Source organism: Haliaeetus leucocephalus, unplaced genomic scaffold (assembly GCF_000737465.1).
Source record: "Haliaeetus leucocephalus isolate CR32 unplaced genomic scaffold, Haliaeetus_leucocephalus-4.0 Scaffold1, whole genome shotgun sequence".
NCBI lineage: Eukaryota > Metazoa > Chordata > Aves > Accipitriformes > Accipitridae > Haliaeetus > Haliaeetus leucocephalus.
In genome coordinates this window covers 6,338,237-6,357,963 of record NW_010972437.1, presented here as the reverse complement: position 1 = coordinate 6,357,963, position 19,727 = coordinate 6,338,237, and the positions used below count along the sequence as shown (strand labels likewise).

The window sequence follows — 19,727 nt, the reverse complement described above, 5'->3', positions numbered from 1 at the left end:
GATTGCAGTTCAGTATTGATTTAGGATATTTCATTGCACTGATGTATTTTGATTGGTTTGCTGTCTATTTGAAATAACTGACTGTTCCTGAAGAACAATTGCCTTTGTAATATCCGATTTTGAAATTTCATCCAAGGATCCAACCATCAAGTAGCTGAAGTAGATCAAATTGGGCACTGAGCTTTGCACCTGATCCATGGTACTGTATTGGTTTTCTGATATGGTTGATTAAAAGTCTGGTTATCCAAGTGCATCCTGATCTACTCGTAGCTAGATCCTGGTTCATGCTTTGAGAGTATATGGAGTCATTGAGCAGAATCATGTGTTTTCCAATAATATTGAGTCCCAGCTTAGAAGAAACCTTCATTTTTCTAGGATAAGCCATCTTGGATTTGTCTGTATTAAAATGTTGTTTGATTGGCTTAACCTGTATCCAGTTATCTTGGTTGCAGTATCACTGTGGCTGCTGCTTACCATCCTGTTAAACCTCGATAAATTTGGAATTTTTGATCATGATTTAGGATAGTGCTTTGATTAACTTCTCCAGAAATGTCCCCATTGGTCAATGAGGGACGTTGCCAAGAATTGGAATCACCCTTTCTTCTCTTTTGACCCTACACTTCTGCAGTCTGGTACAATATTATGTTTGGGAGCGTATTTGTATCTACTCTCCACTTATTGGGGAAGTGAAAGAGAACGAGGTAATGTCATTTGTACATAGGCAAGGAAAATGGATAAGAAAATCTCAAGAAAAGTTGGTATTTGTTTGCTGCTGTGGTTAAATCATATTCTAAGTTGTTCCATGCAGCAATTCAGTTAGTTAGCTTTTCTAATTTGCCATTTAAACACATTGTAGCAGTGCAAAACTGCATATTGAAAAGATCCTAAACCCATAACTTGGTAATTAATAGAGTACCTTCTTTAGGATACTAAAAATTGCTGCAGAGGGAACAAAACTTAGAGATCTGAGGAGGTTCCCTTTTCCATGGGGGATATTAAAGGCTAGGTGCACATTTGCTAAACATCTAAGAATGTAACAAGTTTTCCAAAAAATCAGATTTGCAAAACTAGCTTTATTTGATCTCTCATTCACATCTTTGACAGTTTCTTTTTAAAATAACCTTTTCATTAAGATGACACATCATGACATATCTAGCAAGGGAGCTGCAAACCTCTTAAGGAAAGGTTGTACTATACATGCCCAAACAAATGTAAAGTGTAAAGCAGTAAATCGCATAGATTGTGTCTCAGAGTTAACCAGTATAACTAAAGTAGTATTTTGACTTTATTTTCAAGCAAGGCTGGGATTGTAATCCAGTTGTGAATCATGTCTGTTAAGACCCCAGAAGACAGCCAGATGTCATTGGGTGTAAGCCTGTGTCTTTGCACACTACAGAACAGTTTAGCAAAATCCTTGACTGCAGCTGTTTAGAAGGAAAATTCCTTGCCATTTGTTCCATGAATTGGACATGATATTTCTAACGATTCAGTTTTGTGGAAGAAAGCCCTGAAAATACTTTTCTTGTTTTAAGACCTACAAAATAATTTTCTCAATACTAAAGTCTTTATTTTACATATGTTCTCTCTGCTCACATGACCCTGTGCCTTCTTGAGTTTCTTATTAAACTTTGCAACTTCTTTACACACGTAGGCTGAGGAGCATGTGTGAATATTCCTTTCTAGCTTCTGGTGTGTCAGTAGATGGGATCATTGAGTTGCTGAAAATGTGCACATGGAATATCGTTGTATGCTCACGTACCTATGGGAGTGCATATGTATTTCTGTTTCTGTACTTTAGGCATAAGTTTATGGCCAAGTTTACCCAGGTCCAACTAATGTTAGAGGAAATAACCTAGACATGGAAATGAAACTTTACTTCCCTAAAAGCTATAGTGAAGGACCTAGTTCACAGCCTACTTGGATGCAAAGCTTGAAAGGTTTCCTTTCAGTCCTTTTTAAGTTATTGGTGAATAGCGGGGGGAGAGGGGGGAGTATTACTGACCTGGAAGAATGTACTTTTCCCACTCTTTAGTTTTTCAGATATGGCAAGAGGGAGGTGTATTCTTTGGGGGTTTTTGTTTTTCTAAAAACAATCCTCGTCTCTGGAATAAGACCAAGCAAAGAAGTTTCAGTACAGAGGATAGTTTAAGGAAGAAGGGGAGAAAAAAGAATAAATGTGAAGCATGTAAAATAAAGCTACGTCAAAGACCCAATATCACTCCAACTGTGGATTCAGCTGTGAGGAATCTTTAATAAAATACTGTTACCAAATTTTTAAGCATTCAAATGTTCTTAAAAATCTCACTAGGAAATAAAAAGGAACCATTGCTGAGGACTTTTGCTGAAAACCTACATAATCCTTTCAAATTCTGTAGGGATTTTGAGTCAGAGCTGTGCCAGGTAACAGTTTCTCTTAGTTAACAGTAGGTTTGACAAAATTCTGCATATTCCTATTCAAGAGTTGGATTTTGACATCAACTTTTCAAAACTGTTTCAAGATACATATTATTAAACTCATAAACAAAGCAATTCCAAAAATATGCATGCCTTTGAATGGCCTCTGTGTGTGTGTATATATAGATTGATTACAGGTGCATAAGTACCTTTTTACAGGTTATCTACTGGCAACTTCAAAATGTGCATTAATTTCTTAAACTGAAAATTAACCTATGCACTTTCTGTTTAAATATGTACAAATAAACAGAAGAAAATAGGTTTTCATAACTTCCTCTGGAAATCAATTTATAAACTGAACCAAATGTAGATTAGGAGCAAAAGATGCGAGTTCACTACTTCTTTTGGTCTGCTTTATTTTAAAGTACTGTAAGGAACAAATTGTCTTGCATTTCTATGCTAATAGGACACGCTAATCACTGGAAAAGGTGATTCTGGTTTTGTTCAGGGTTTATGAATAAAGGGTTATTATTGGAAATGGCTCATTTACTCTGTATGTGCCTGAGACAGAAAGTCTGAGTCCTCTGAAGCTTTTGTAAATACACATTGCAGAATCTTCCCAGACTGAGATGTTTGCCTGTTTGTAGTTGGCTAATGCAGAAGTGGTTCCATGATAAGGTTAATGCCCAGTTAATTGCTCCTAGCCTTGACATACAGTTTAATTGCTACTTGGCCAACATATGTTTGTCGCTTACGCTGTCTAGAATTCTAGCGGATGTAGTGATGCAAACCATGGACTGGTGAAGGGCAAACAAAATAAATACAGTATTTTATGTTCTTTTAATTCAGGGCCAAGTGGATTTGGATGAAGTGTTTATTTAGTTTGCTGGCTGCTTCAGATGCTGTGGCATATTGATTCCTTTTATTACTAGCAGCCATTTCACCTGACCTCTCAGATCCAGTATTTTAAAAGCCATAAATTTTAACTTTACTTATGAGGAAGGACTGAAATGCTGTGAAAGCCTTTTTATTAGCAGAGCTTTGCCTTACTCATGTTCATGTGTCACCCATGGCAACAATATTTAGAGCATCTTAAATTAGAGCGGCTGTTGGGCAGTTTGTTGGGGGGGGGCAGGTAGCAATAAAGAGAGCTCATAAATATCTCAAGCTTGTAGGATTCACTGATCAGAGTGTGGGCAGGTGTACAAAAGCAATGCCATTATTAGCAAAAGGTGTCCTTTTCCCAGGTTATTTTGTTAAAAATCTACCTTTTTTTCCTTAGTCTTAATGTTCACAGATAAAGAAAAGCACACACGAAGTGGTTTATATAATTTATTTTTTAATTGCAAGTTAAATTGGTGAAATTGAAATGTTTTTTTCTTTGTTGCCTTGGCTTGGCTTGGCTTTTCTTTTATAATAATAATCTTCCATGTTGTTGTAATAGCCTAAATTAATCCCTGAATGACGCTTAAAGGAATCTTTAACATGCAGCTTATGTGAGTGTTTGTAAAAATGTGTCCAGGCCAAAACTTGATCTGTAAAAATAACATACCACTTTTTAAAAAAGAAAATAATTGTGAATAAAATGGTTGATATGAGAGAATTTCTTTCTGCATTCACATGTAAAGAACTCAAATAAAGCTTTGAATTAGCGAAGAAAACAGAAAGCTTAATATGAACTTTTTGTATCCTTTTAATTTGTTACTTCTGATTTGAATTAGTCATTTTTAAAAATATGATTTCAGGCTTGATGACTGAGATTGAGTAATAATTCAGCAGCTTATTTTAAAATAGCCTTAAGGCTTAACAAAATAGATCATAACTATGAATTTAACGTAAGTGTTGGCTTGATTTCTTCTGTTCTGCTACTGAAGAAGTTTCTTCCTCTGCCCTACAGGTCAAAGGTAACACTCTAGATGTTAGCCTCATACCATTAAAAGTGACTTTGTTTAAATATTAGTGCAGGGACTCTCACTTCGTGTTAAACTTTGGCCTGGGAACAAAAATGTTGGTTTAGTTTGAGAAGTGTAATTTATATCAATTAATCTCAGAAGGCATCATATTTCCCAATTTTTTAAAGCCAGATTGAAATGTTTGACCTTATCAGAGAGTGGGTGTGGAAGTAGAAATAAAGCAATCACAGGGCACTGGAATTTTTTTTTACTGCTATTCAATTCCAGACTGATCAGTTTACAAGGTGCTTGAAATCACTGGGGAATCATATTTTCTAAAAACTGGACTTTTTCCTGTCTGCATTGCTTTTCCTATGGCTGTTTTCCTCTAGCAGGTTGTAACAGCTATATCTAAAATCAATTTGATATACATAAATATCCTTGAGGAGAAAGCTCCTGCTTTGTAGAAGGTCAGGTAGCTTAATTTATACTGGGACCTGTTTGAAGGGTAAGTGCTTCAGTTTGCACCAACTAGAGAGAGAACACTAGCTTGCTGGAGTAGTAGGGATTCAAATGTCTAGGAAAACTTTTCACTGGATGCAGAGCTATACTGTGAAGTGGAAGGTTATGTGAGAGGTCAAACATGTAAACAAATGGAGAAAACTAATTATTTCAGCAGATAACATTAGACATTCTTTTATGCAAAGACAGGCTTGGCTACATTTTGTCCAACATTCAGCACTAACCTAGCAAATGCGCGTGCCATTTCTCTGAGTGCTTTTGTTTGAATCTCTTTCTTCTTTTGCTCCTAATTCTTAGCTTTAATATTGTTGCACTCTGAAATTTAATAGCATTTTTGAGATGTTTAATGCTGTACGTATTATTCTTTTTTAAATACTAACACGTTCTTCTGCAATGTTGTTTTTTGTTAGTAATAAGACTATAGAAAACGATGACATCAGCATACGTTTCCAAGATGACAGTAGTGCATTTTTGCCTCTTGCCTAATGGCTGCCTTATTCAAAGCCTTTCCTCTTCAGTTGGCTAAAGCTTAGTGTACCTTCTAGCTACAAATTGTGAACTGCCATTATTCGTAGTTGAAATTGCAGTTTGTGCAAATGTGGGCTAAATTGCAATCATTATATGTAGTAAAATAGATTGAAATATCTGTAAATCTGAAGACTGTAGCTGGCTCTTTTAATCAGAGGACTTGTTAAATTCTCCCATGCTTTGATTTCTCTTTCTTAGATCCCCCCCTGTCCCCCCGTCAGGTGTGGGATTGTTCTGTGTTCAGTATTCCTGCTTCTAATTTGGAATGCTTGGTTTGAGGTACAAAATGAGCAAAACGATACATGTTGTCTTTAATATGTGAGTGCAAGATAGTGATTTTTCTCTTGCTTTTTATCGAGCCCTTCATAATCTTTTCTAGGCTACCTGTATAAACTAGTGTTGAAGAAAAGGCTACAGTATGGTATAAGGTTATTCTACAAAAATGTCATATTAAAGCTCTTCATTTGAAAATCACAAGCTAAATGACCTAATGATTTTCAAATTCCTCCTTCCTAAATCATTCTCTGCATTGAATCAATTGACGATTGAGGAAGTATCTGAATATAAAAATCTGAGAGAAAAAAAATCCTTTGCAGTTGTGCATACTGTGAATCCTACCAGAAATAAATGAAACTACATTGAACAAAATGGTTCAGAAAGAATTGAATATGAATTAATTTAAGTTACGATATGTGTTGCAACCCTGTAGGTAAGAACCGTGTTTGTCTACCTATTCTCTGATGTTTATGGCACATGGAGATTGGTAATAATGACAAATGTTTTATCTTTCGACCTTACACTTATTAAAAGATGCTCACAGTTTTCACTTTACACACTAATTTATTTAGAGGTAAATTTCCAAAAGGAGCTAAGGGGAGAGTAAAGCAGTCAAGTCTTACTGTCTCTTGCCTTTTGTATCTTTGGATATCTTTCACTTGGGTAACAGATTTGGTTCGTTCTCATACAAAAGGTTTCCCTACAGCAGGGATCTATTTTGACTAAATTTTGCTGAGGGGCCTGTTGTACCAGCCTGATAACTATATCATTTGATTCTGTACAACAGAATTTTTCCTTTCTGAACAAAAGTTGGGGTGTTTCTCAAACCATACTTGCTATCCTCACCTCTGCAGGGGCAATGTAAGGTTAGCAATACATTAATTTGTGTCAAAAACCCAAACATGTATGTGATCAATGAATTGATTGTATTTTGAAAATCACGGGAACATATATGTATCAAAAGATTTTTTAAACATGCCCCAGTTCCTTTAGAGAAGAGATAACTATAGAGTGAGCAGTTAGATCAGTTAGGTTGGGGTAGGTTCAAGTTCAGTGAGGCTAAGGGGCATCATGAATGTTACTCAGGGTGTATGTCCAAAGCAGAACAGGCACTGGGCTGTAGCTGCTTCCCCAGAAGCTGTTGGCATATCTCACTCCGAGTCCTACCACAACAGAAGTCAGCCTTGGTGTTTCATGAATGAACAGTTGTTTGCCTGCTAAAAGCACTCACGTGCTATCTCCGCCATCCCAGTACCCACAGGATAGAAGACGCATTGTTTTCATCAGCGTTTTCTCTTCCCTAGTAACACATGCACCTCCATCATGTGCAACATAGTAGGAACCAGGAACATGTGTGTTTAGGGCTCTGGTGAATACAGAGCCAGACTATTTATAATCTATTGTGTTCTAGTTTCTCAGTCTCGGTGACGCTTTCCCTTCTTTCTTTCTTCATAACTGGTTTTTACCTCACTATATCTTTCAATATGTAAACCTAAATTAGTTTAGCTCACACAGATAGGTTCCTCTGAATATTATCCTTTAGGCATATTTATATAGTTTCGGTATTTGAGAAGAAACATTATCTAAAAAGTAAAATTAATGATAAATATATAAAACATTTACTGTTTAGGGTCTATTAGGAGTTGTATTTCATTTAGAATGGCAGTGATTCATGGCTTCTCTTCAGTTCCACTCTCTCTACACACGCCTTTGGCGTGGCTTGCATTGCCCACAAGGTTGGGTCATTTGTTTCCCTTTGATTTTCAGGACTCACATCACGCTTTTGGCATGTTTCCTTCTGCTGGGCTATAGAAAAAGAAAGGAGTGTGCAGATGTGGGAAAAAGAGAAGCCTGGAAATACCTGAAACTAATAATAATAAAAGAACAGAAAGCAGGTTTGCTTTTACTAGTACATTAAGAAAAAAAAATCTGCAGTAGCCATGTTGGCATTGAGCAGAAAATTAAGGTTTGTGTAATACTATCTTTCAGTTAAAGGATGATCATTACAGATATCATCTAGGAACCAGCAACTTGATTTCAGCCAGTCATAGGCAGGTACTGATGTCAGTTGTTGTTTTCTCTCATAAATCCGTTAGCAATGCATAAAGTCATTCACGATTTATATAAAAAAAAACCAAAGTGTATGCTTCAGTTGACTTTTTATCATTGTACTACAAGAAGCAGTAAAATGAGGGCTCAAGAATTTAAAATCCATAAAAAGAAACATTTTTACACAATGAACAATGAAATTTCTCATTGCCAAACTGTATTTTTGTATTAAAAATCTGGGTAGGGCTAGATGTGGACACACATACGCACACCATGCACTCCCAGAAATGCTTGTTAATAACTTGTAAAAGGTGAGAAGGTTTTTTTGTTATTTGTTGGGTTTGGGGTTTTTTTTCCCATGAGGAAAAATTCATGTTTTCAGGCTTGCAGCAGTCCAGAAATGCAAAAGGTACTGGGGGGGGACAGGAGAGGTAAATATAGCTAGTTGGGATTTGGTTCTTGTTCATTACAGAGTCTTGTGCATTTCTCTGTAAAGCATCCAATAATAGATGCTGGCTGTGAAAGGAAGGGGCTGGTCTCCCTGCTTAGGGAAGCTCCTCAGCTCCTGTGTCTTTAGTTGTGCACTAATGTGTGATTCCTGTAGCCTTACAATGAAAGAAAAAAAGGAATAAAAGCTGAATAGCAAAAATATTAAGTTCTCACTGAAAACCCTGGTGAGAATGTCCAAGGATGTAAACTTTTTGACTGAATGTTCCCTTTCTTAATGAAGTTGCATTGCTACTACTGTCATCAGTAAGAAGAAAATCCAGTTATTTTTCACCTGGGTTCAGGTGCTTCTTCATGGGTGGATTTTGATGGTAATAGTGAGAAACTTCCAATATTGCCAGTGAAATTTCAGTGTAAATTATTACAGCCTTAGAAAGGGGCAACTAAAGGCTTAATACTGATCTGTGACTGAAGGCTCTCAGTAAGTTTTTGAATAATGAGGACACCTTTTAAATGTTAGAACACAGGACGATCACAGATGAAATTTAACTTTCTTTGCCAGTGAGGGAGAAATACAGTTAATCTTTGCCATTTTATACTGTCCTTTAAGGTAACACATTATTTTTTTATGTTAGGCAATGAAGTGACCACAATCCAGTTCTATTTCTTTTCAGAGCATTAGAAAAAAAAAAAATCAGTTCCCAAGGTAGTGGTGTTGTGAATTTACTTGGTAGCTAAAGAACGTTCCATTTAGTTTCTTTTTTCCTCTTTTTAGTGTCAAACTGAAAATACTACATGAAAGTGACTGTAAGTGTTCTCTTTAAAATATCAAAAACCAGGAAGTTATTGCTAGTTATTACTAAAATTAATTCCTTAGGGGGACTTTCATGTTAGGACAAAATAGCAAAATAAAGGCTATTTATACAGAAAGAAACATGCTTTGCCAATAACTCTGAGTTTCCCACGCAATTGTTAAGGCCAGTATTGGACAAAGAACCTTCTCTTGGTGATCCTGACTGAACTATGTAGTATGTGACCAGGTGCCTAAAAACAGCATCACAGTGTGTGCCGGGGAAGCTGCAGCGAGGCTGAGCAGACAGCTGGCTTTCTGGTACATGTGACATTTGAGTGTGTCACTCCAAACCTTAGGTGTTGGCTTGGATTTTCTTAGGAATGGCCTTCATATGGGAAGAGCGGTCTTCCCGTCTGAGTAATTGCCTTAGCTTTATCTAAGACAGAGTCTAACTGGCATTTAACCCGAGACTTTCTTTCAGGTAATGCAGCTTAGGGCACTAATTTGATGTAGTACAGCTTGTACTGGGATGTGTATATAAACACCTTTGCGCTGGCTTTGACACAGCTGTCTCGGGTAGTTGGGTAGCTGCAGCAGCCTGGAAATCGGCGTTGGCGGCAAACCCACCCCCACCGCCCGAGCCATGGGCACCAGCCGATCCCTGCGGTCTGCGTGTGGCCGCGCAGAGTGGTGGCCCTTCCCTGGGACTGCACTGCCTGCTTCTGGAGGTGGGCCTGGGGCCATCGCTTCCTTGAAGGCGCCGTAGTCGCCTTTAAACCCGGGAGGCTCCGCTCCGCAGGTGGTGCACTGGGTGCCAGCTGCCCACAGAGGTGGGAGCCGTAGCCCTTGGCATGCCTTCGCCCACCTCCACCCGGGCAGCCCTCAGCTTAGGCCTGCGACCCAGCCTGGCTGAGCTCCGCTTTCCCTGGGCCGCTGCAGCCGGCCACACTCTGCCAGTTTTACCGCGGTGCCCTGGATCTTCTGCAGAAGCAACCCGTCAGAGCTGTTTTCTGACTGCAGAACAAGAAAGCTTTTTCTCTGCTAATCAGAGCGGCTTTCACTTTGCCACCTTTTACAGTGATTATGCTTCCCTTGTTTTTGCCCCTTCTCAGCCTGAGATAGGCACCACAGTGCCTCTTTACTAATGCACAAGATTTTAGTGATTTTAAGCACCTTTATGTTGTATGCAAGTCATTGCTCTAACTCCGTTTTAGCACTTGCTAATTTGGCAATAATGGTAGTCTCCAGAATGGCAATCAGTGAGCAAAAGAAGGTTGCACTGTGTGATGGAGCAACCAGGCTTCCCTTAAACTTGTTTGTCTCCACACCCCTCGGCACCTTATTTTCAGCCACATAGCGGTCTGCAGGTAATGGAATTGTAAATTGCTTCATGTAGACACTACCAATGAGTCTCTGTTTGGTGCCAATTCTTAGCTATTTTCCTTTTAAGATTCACTGATCACACTGTATTAATTCAGAAATACCTGCACTCTAGGATTGCTAAAATCACAGCATATAGTACTAACATACCTGTCTTTTCTGTGTTCCTTGAATCTCCTCAGGCTTGACAGTGTATGGACATGTATGTGAAGGTCTTCTGTTCTTACATTCTCCTGTTGCTTGCGTTAGTATCACGTAGGAGTTGAAAACAAAAGCATTTGTGTTCTCAAACACAGAAGGCATATTGCAAGGCAAAGTCTCTTCTGCGGTGTCTATATGTCACATTTACTGTTCTGCCATATAAAAACTAAGTAGATGCTACAAAGGCTTTTAAATTAAGCTGTGAATTTCTTCATTGATTGGTATGCATGTATTCGTTGAACTTTTTTCTTTATCTATTCTACTATCATTATATTAATACTAATTAACACTAATGCTGCCACAAAATAAAGCCTTTCTAAGGTCAGATAGTCAAGCATTCAAAGAGAGGAAAGGTTTGGGAGACATGGGAAGGTATTTGCTTTTTTTTGTATGAAGTGCTTTCTAATGCACATAAGCAAGGAGGCAACATCATTTATGTTAAGCTGTACTTTGCTGGAAATATTTGTTTCTTGAAAAACCTGCTCTGTGTGTTGATATCATAGCACCAGCTTCAGCTTGAAGAAAAAGGTCGGATAAGACTGAGACAACTAATAATATCTTGTCACAGGAGAAATGTATTTGAAAATATCAACCATTCATACAACCTGACTCATTCTAAAAACCAAAACTCTTGTTGTGTAGCAGTGTTTGGTTTTGTGAGTCTAAGGATAATGTTCTCCTTGAGACTGTTAGCAGTGTCCAGCTGGACATTGCTGTCAAAGGGGGAAGAAGCAACCCCATCCTTATCACTGGTGCAGGCTTTAAAGTGACACAGAGCAAGCCAGCTATTGCCCGTCACCGTTTTCAGGTCTGTAAATTACATGCAAGTCCCTCCAAGGCTGAACGGGGATATCTACTGAACTAGGTTTAACTTGATGTTATTTTTAGAACAAATTACATTGATTGCATACTATTTCAAAGGCCCCAAGTAATAAAGTACACAATTAAATGTATCTGGCTGACTAGATTCTTGTCTCTGTGTGGTTTTAGGTACAAAAACTTAACTATTTGTTTTCCAGATTCATCTGGCAAAGATTTCGGTCCTACACTGGGATTGAAGAAGTCCAGTTCTCTTGAGAGTCTTCAGACTGCTGTGGCTGAAGTTAGGAAGAACGAACTCCCTTTTCACAGACCCAGGCCTCACGTGGTCCGTGGTCGGGGGTGTAATGAGAGTTTCCGAGCTGCTATTGACAAGTCTTACGATGGACCTGAAGATGGAGAAGAGGGTATGTTGCTAATGGCACATATTGAGGGAGCCACCTTCACTTAGCACTGCTGAGGGCCAGCTCAATAAAGTACATAAGCAAGTGATTTAGTCCAATTGAAGTTGATCACATTTTAAAAGCTGCTTATGTCTTCCACTGAATAGAGCTGTCTTTGCAGTACCCCATCCAACCTTGACTGGGTTTAGTGTAAAGTCTTTCACTGATCTCCTTTGGGGCGGGGGTGGGTTTGGAGGATTTAGAACTCAATCCTTAAATAATTATATTTTTCAACTTCAAGAAGCAGCTGCCTTCTTCAGATTACATTAGAAATTATCTTGCTTGTTTTACAGAGCTGTCTACAATTCCCCCTTCTCCAACCAGGAAGTTTGTTTCCTGTTATAGACAAGGCAGAGTGTATTGATAGCACCCTGCTGCTCATTCTGTCACCATGGGTTTATAGACCCCAGTCTGGAAATATGTCGTCTTCAGCGTGAAGCATAAAACTGTGCCGGGATCCTGAGCCCCCCAAATAGAAACAACACAGCTCTTCAACCAGATAGAACGGTTTATCTATTTCTTGTTGAGCCATTAAAATAGAAAGATTCCAGGGAGTGAATGAAATCATTTTGTTACGTAGGTTGGCTACGTCAGTTGCCAGAATCTCTTGTTGAAGTAACCTCTCAGTGTTTGCATCCCAGCATGTCGGTTTTCTCGAGCTGATGGAGGTTAACAAGCTAGATTTCAAACAGAATAGTGTTTTACCATGTCAGGATTTTTGTATCAGGAATAATAACTAGAAAACAAGTCACTAAAGTAACTCAGTATTTAATTTACAATAGAAATCTGCTTGAATTCACTAGATATGTTTAGTCTGCTTTTTAAATTATTCAATTAAATGAGTTAAGTGTTGTGAGTCATTTGAGTGCTTTGTAGACACTCATGCTGTATTTCGTGTGTTTGCATTTTGGTGGCCCTTAGCCATCCTCACTGGTTCTTTTTCATACTGTGCAGATGGTTTCTCTGATAAGAGCTCTCACTCTGGTCAAGAAGCTCAGAACATGGAAGCCCCTCCAGAGAACCCTGAAATAGAAGATGCAGAAACCAAAGCAAAAAAAGACAAAAAAAGTAGAGAAAAAGAGAAGAAAAAGGAAAAGGGCAAATCTAAAATCAAAGAGAAGAAAAGGAAGGAAGAAAATGAAGATCCAGAAAAGAAAAAGAAGAAAGGCTTTGGTGTCATGTTGAGGTACAGCATTTTACAAAGCAGAACAGCCACCCATTCTCATTATAACATAGGAAACAACTGACACTCTCATAAAGTAGTAGAAAAATTATTTCACTTGGACTCAAAATAATGTTTATGTTATTTAAAAAGAAAGCAGTTTATACTTTTATACCAAACTTGTAGCTGAGGCAGAAGACATTTGGCAGACAAAATGTCTTTTTGTGCCTTTGAAATTCATTCCCATATGTCAGAAAAGATTCAAGGTTTCAGGCTAAAAACAAGCGTGTGTCAGTGGGGGAGGCTTTGTGGGGAATATTTCTGAGTAATACATGACCAGCTCCCACGCTCAGACCTTTGCCTTCTCTTCTCTTGCTTATCTGCTTCCTTCACAAGCTTTGGGGAGAGCAGGATTGCTAGTGTTACTGTAAACAGTCTAGTAACATTTGCAGTTGCTGAAAACCACTAGCTATGATAAAATCTTTGCTTCTCAGCTTCAGCCATTGCCTGCAGTGGACAAAAGTTCACCATCCTTCCTGCGCAGCATGCAAATGTTTGGATTTCTTCTGTGGCTATTGGTTGGTTTTGCATCTCTGGAATCATCAGAGAATAGACAAAGTTCTTCAGGCCATTTCCTTGCTATTGTGGGAGCCTTTGGTGCTGTAGGCACTCTGGTTGCTATCAGCCCTGCTTCTGGTACCTGTTTACCGCACTGAGAATCAAAGTGTTTCCATTTAAGTAGATCTTTGCAATTAATATAGGGTATGTGAATGAAATTTAATGCTCGCCTGGAGGAGATGAGACTGTATGAACATGCAGTTACTTGTGGCACTGAACACTTAATGTTAGCTTTAGGAGGCTATTGGTGTTTCTTAGAATGCTGTGTTGTAGACAAGCCAGATACATACAAAAGCCACAATCATTGCTTAGGCAAAGATACATTTAACTAGTAATCTAAGAAATTCAGCTGCAAGATCATTCACTTACAATCATATTCATTAGGACAGTGATATATGAACTCACATTGCAGCTTTCTGTTGATACGTCCTCTGGAGTCAAATGGCTTCTGTTATATTGACATGGAAGATTTTAGCTGACTTTCTTCCATGTATCGTCACTAGGAATCCTCAAAATTGCCCTATCAGCTTTTGAACACTGTAGAGATACTGTCAAAAATATACAGAAATGCTTATGTGCCAAATTTGCATGATTTCAGCAGTTGTTAGTGTTCATAAGATGAAGGTGCGTGTATATACCAGTCTGCATTCAAATGGGGCTCTTTAGGAATGCTGAGGAGGCACATACACCTGTGCATTGCATGTACATTTGTGTTCATACTGTTTAAAGCAATAGGACTTAACATGGAACAGTAGTCAAAACACTGAATAATTAGGAGGGTGACTTCAACAACTCTCCTGTGTATCTTAAGCTTTATGTCTATTTTCATTCTTCTTTTTAACTCTTTGGCATGAATAGGGCTGTTGGAAGAGGAGGTGAGTGATACAGAGGTCTGACAAAAGCATAAGTATTCTGTTTCATGTATCACTGGCAGATTTGAAGTGCAAAGGCTTACTTATGGGGGTGTGATGACTGAGCCAGAAAGAACATGGGGTGATATCAGAATCCAAAACAAGTGATTGTAGTTGACAAAAAAATCTGATAATGATCAATATGCAAAGCTGGGAACAATAGGTTACCATTTTTAGTAATTCCCTTTTTCAGAATATATTTCACATTTTGGTTGTACACCAGCTTTACACATCTCTTCTTTTCATAAGCTTCCTTTTTATTTAGGTTGATAGTCTTCCCAGCAGACAGTAATTGTTAATAATATTTATTTATCTGTATGGCAGCACAGAATGGGAATTCCTATCCCACACCATTGAAAATCTCTACAAAGCCACAAAGATGGAAGCAACTGGTTATAATGAACAGAGAAGTAGTTGCTTGTAAGAGCTAACAGTTCAGCTGGGAGTTTTTTAGAGGTTCTGTATCCTTGTCAGGATAATATAAATTCTTCCTAGAATTTATAAAATTTTTCCTGAAAAGAAATTCCTTCCTGAGAAGTTGAGAGTCCTAGGGAATCCCAGCCATGATGAAAGTGAAAGAAGGGTGATGACCTGTAAAGATTGAACAAGAGCAAACAGTGTGAGTTTACAAAAGATTGGGGACCATGTGTCCTGCTCAAGATGAGCAAAACCAGGTTGGCATTTTTTCAGGGAGAAACTGTTGTGAATAATGTGAAAAACAAAAACAATTAATCTGAATGTTTTTAAAAGAAATAATAGGAAACTAATGGGGGAATTTATACAGGGTCAAATACTGACTAAATACTAGATTCAGTAGGTATTTTGCAAACTGGAGTTTTGCACTGATGTGAAGAGTGAGGAGTGAGTATCAGGAGGGGCTAGGGAGGAGGAGGCTGCAGTAAAAGGAGTTGAATGATCAAGTATTTTAGCAGCACGGGTAGAAAGAAACAGCCAGATTTTTTGTGGCATTGTGGAAATGAAACTGGCATGTTGTATTGGTAGAACATCTGTGGGAGGAAGGAGAGAAGCTGAAGATGACGAAGTTGTGAGATTCTGCAGGAGGCAAGGTGACTACTAATTCTTGGTAGCTTAAGAAAAAGAAGTAGAGAGAAGTATTTAGAAATAGAGATGAGCTCAGTTTTTTACATGCTGAGTTTAAATTGGAAGGGGAACCTGCCATAGGAGTCATTAGAAATGTAAACACCATAAGGGAGCAGAAAGCTGGATGGAGAAGGAAATCTGTAGTGTGTCTTTGTAGTTATGATGGTGTTTGTACTGTGATCCCCCATGTGGGAGACCACCAAAATGAAGAACATGGAACAGAGCCCCTGGAGACTGACAGGAGAGAAAATAAGTTAAGCAAGCAACTGGCAGGAGTGGGAAGAGGATATATCTGCCTGGGACTGGGTGATGCCATTAATTTTTTAAACTAGTCCAGCGACTGCAGCCATGTAACTAAGTGATCCTACTGAGAGCTGGCACCCCACACTGATACGTTCACACTGTTTGTAATTTGTGGCCTGCTTTGTTCAGAGCTATTTCAGCTGTGCCTGCATAGTTCTGCTGTGCTGTGTAGGTGCATCCAAACAGGCAACAGACTTGCTGAACCCATGTCAAGATTTGGTTGAGATAAGTAGGAAATGATCATCTGTGGTGAAAGCTCCAGGACCAGAAGGACAATGAAAATATTTCTGAGATCTTGCCAGAAAGCTCAGTGCTAATCAAGGCATGCACTTTCTGGCGAATGACTAAGGGTCAGATGTAAAGGACAGAGAAAAGTAGAATTTGAGCCTAAAGCAGCTGCTGGAAAAGTCGCGCTTGTCTACAGTGGGATTTTTGGGCTATACTTGCTGGGTCACATATACAGCTATGACAAGTTTTATCTTGATAGTATGTCCATGTGAAATGGCTTATTTCTGCCTTATAATCAATAACAAAGCTTTTCAAGATATTAAAACCAAATGCAAGTATTTATCTGTAGTACAAGAAGCATTGAGCTTTAGTCTTTTGCATCTGAGATTTTTGAACATATTGGAATTACTACTGCATTGGTTTTTTGCTTTTTTTTTTTTAATTTAACAACAGAAAATAGCAAAGCTGTTAGCAGTTGCTAACAGATTTCACTTAGTGCCTCATCTGTTGCTCAGCTGCTATTTACTTGTAGTTCCTGGTCTTTTTTTACACATACAAAAAAAGAATGATTGCTTTCCTGCTAAGCTTTTCCTGGATTGAAGTTTTATTTAGGTGACTGTGATTTAGGGAGACCATCAAGAAATCATGCGTGTATTTTTGTAATAATTGTTTTTAAAAGTCCTGTTGTTTTACCCAGTATTAACTGGAACTCTTGGCTGCAGCATTTTAATGACTGTGGCACTTGGAGCAAAGTAGGTTAATATACTGGAGATTTGTAATGCAGATGACACTGGTTATTACTCATTAGTTAAGTCTCTATAATCTAAAGGACCATTTTACTGTGGTACAGACTGCACAGTGTTTTGTTTTCTTGTTTGGTTGGTTCTGATGCATATACTGCCTGCCTTAGTACTGGATGTGTATATGTGCTGTCCAAAGAACAACAGAAGTTGACCCTGTTTGTATGTAACATCGGCTAAGGAGCATTGTATTTTACTTTTTGATGTTTTCTGGCATGTGGCACCATCATAGCTCACTAAATAACCTACCACTAGACAACAGACAGCAAAGTAGATTGATATTGTGTATCAGGAAAACAGCTATATTAAATACTTTCATTATTGGAGCTGTCACTAAATGTATACTGCAGTCTCAGGAAAAAGTCAGTGTCTAGCATCTATGCTGAAACTCTTTTGGAACAGAAATAATACTCATTATACAATGCCACATTCAATTCATGGTTCATCCCTTTTCTTACATTGCGCTGACATTCTTTTAGGGCAGGGCGAGTCTTGAGGAAACTGCTGGACCTCAAATGACCTTCCCTGTACTACTTTTTGAAGGTGTTTTGTGTTTTCATGAGGAACACTATAGTGAAGCAGCATATTTGTGCCTTTGAATAAAGGTAGTGTGTAGTGTCATTGGTTTAGAATTGTCAAAAGCCTGGTGAGGTGGCTCTGTAGGCTGTGTGGAAGGGATAATTAACCTGTTGGTGCAGGGTGTTAGAAATCACTGATGCTAGGCACTAATGCAAAACGCATTATCGCTTAGCACTGGGAATGCAAAGCTCATCTAACCAAGAGGTTAAAAAAAAAAAAAAAAAAACAACCAAACAAAACTATTCCTCAGTTTGCTAGGCAATCAACTCTAGATTTTAAATTTGTGGTCTATAGTTATTTAATTGCCATGCTTTGAAATAATATAAAAATATTCTTTTCTAACACAGGTAGACTTTGTTGGTTTCTAAATTAAGCTGGAGCAAGACTAAACCTTTAAATCACCAGGGAAATGTGACCTCTGCTGTGTGGTGCTGCTCTGTATCCTAATCCCATAGCAGTTACAGTCCTGGTGTATAATAAACATCAGTCTATGGGTCTCTCACTACCTAGTAATTGTAAAAATTCTGGGCAGCTCTTTCAGCTTTATGGGTGTGAAGGTAAGTTAGCTAATGGACTGCAGCCACACCAATGGCATTTTAATAGGTAGCTCCCCCAGGCAAAGACCAGTAGGCTGAAGTCATAACTTTTTGTGGTATAAAAATCTAAGACCAAGTATGTAATTGGTGACTCAGAGTAAAGAGTTTTGCCGAACTGGAGTGCAGTGGGAGAACACCTTCTCATTCAGTCTTTATTTCTAGGCTGGATTCAGGAAAAAAAAACAACCAGCCATCTTCCTATAAAGCAACTCTTCTCAACTTGACTTTACTAGTTCACTAGCAGATATTTTCAAAATTAGTATAAGTGAGAAAATGTCTATCCCTCACAAATACTGCACATCGACCATGACTTGCATATTGGTGCATGTATACATGTAACTGCAAGCCCAGGAAGCAGAAATATATATGTGCATATTAGTTACATTTGCTTTTTCTTCTTCAGAAAGAGTGCACTTTCCCACATAATAGTTCATCTTAAATTATTTACCTTTCATTTCGCAATATGAGCCATGAATATTTTATTTTTTGTCCCCTTAATTTGCCAATTTTCCTTTGAGCTAAGTGCCTTAGTGATTTTAATTTTTCATTCTAGTTGGAAGACAGAAATTACCCTTTTTTCATTATTACTATTGTAGGCCTTGTGCTCAGAATGATACTTTTTACAACCAGCACTGTTGAGCCTGTAATAGTATTGCAGAGCAGATAACATAATATACAGATATTGAGTTCCATTAAGTATAGCACCACGATAGCTTCTGGAGATTTTTTTTTTCTGCTCTGTGTTGCCCTGGGAAGTTGAGTGTTGTAGAAGAAAAGTAAGCAATATAATGAAGAAAGAGCAAATGATAAAGATGTGATTTGCTGGAGAGAGACAGTGTATATAACTTTTTAATATATTTAAATGTATGTACATATGATCCTGGAAATCAGTATGGATGTGGATAGATTAAATAAAAACAAGACTAGATTAAATTATAATTTAATTAGGCTAAAGTTATTTTAGAATTTTTTGTCCTCAATAGCAAAATGATCTGAGATGGATCATGCCTGTGTATCTGACAGACAGCATCAGTTAATGAGACAGATGAGTTAAGAGGTCTTGATTTCCCTTTGCCTAATAAAATTCTTACTTTTCAAATAGGTAAATTAGTAAATAAAACTCCTGTTTCCTTTAAAGAGTACCAGAGTATGAGAGAGAGGGGTTACTTAATCAATTTAATGTATCTAGAGTCTGTCAAGTATTTTAAACTAAAAAAGGACAAACACTTTGATTTACATGTATCACTTTTTCTTTTACTCCACTGTATTGATTCCTCCTTGGCTGCATTCATAGACTAAAACAGAGACAATAAGGGGGGGTTGTACTAAAAACGATCATGTGGACTGCCTACTACAGGCTTATTTGTTTAATTAAGCATCTGTTCTCCTCTTAATATGCATGCATAAATCTCATTAACGTTAAATGTATGCAAGTGCAGTGAAGAAGAATAGACCCCTTACTCTCATTACTGAACTTGGATAACAAGATTTATATTTACTTAACAGATCAGAGCAGAAAGTTCCCTCTGACTATTTAAAAGGACTGGAAATTACAAACTGTTTGCAAGGAGCATGCTTTTTGTGAAATAGTTGCATGTTCACTTCAAGTCGAAGTATCATTATTCAAGACATTACTAAGAAAAAAAAAAGCAGTGTGCTTTGTTTATAAGGATTAACTTTGTGCA

The 19,727-nt window shown here is 38.0% G+C and overlaps 1 protein-coding gene across 1 annotated transcript in view; it reads left to right on the top strand.

The window, feature by feature from the left end:
- PARD3B (par-3 family cell polarity regulator beta) overlaps positions 1-19,727 on the top strand; it is a 430,355-nt gene that overhangs the window by 276,421 nt on the left and 134,207 nt on the right. The window contains exons 17-18 of the mRNA XM_010565338.1: positions 11,502-11,708; positions 12,699-12,930. Of these exons, the coding sequence (XP_010563640.1) occupies positions 11,502-11,708; positions 12,699-12,930 (439 nt within the window). The remainder of the gene's footprint in view (positions 1-11,501; positions 11,709-12,698; positions 12,931-19,727) is intronic.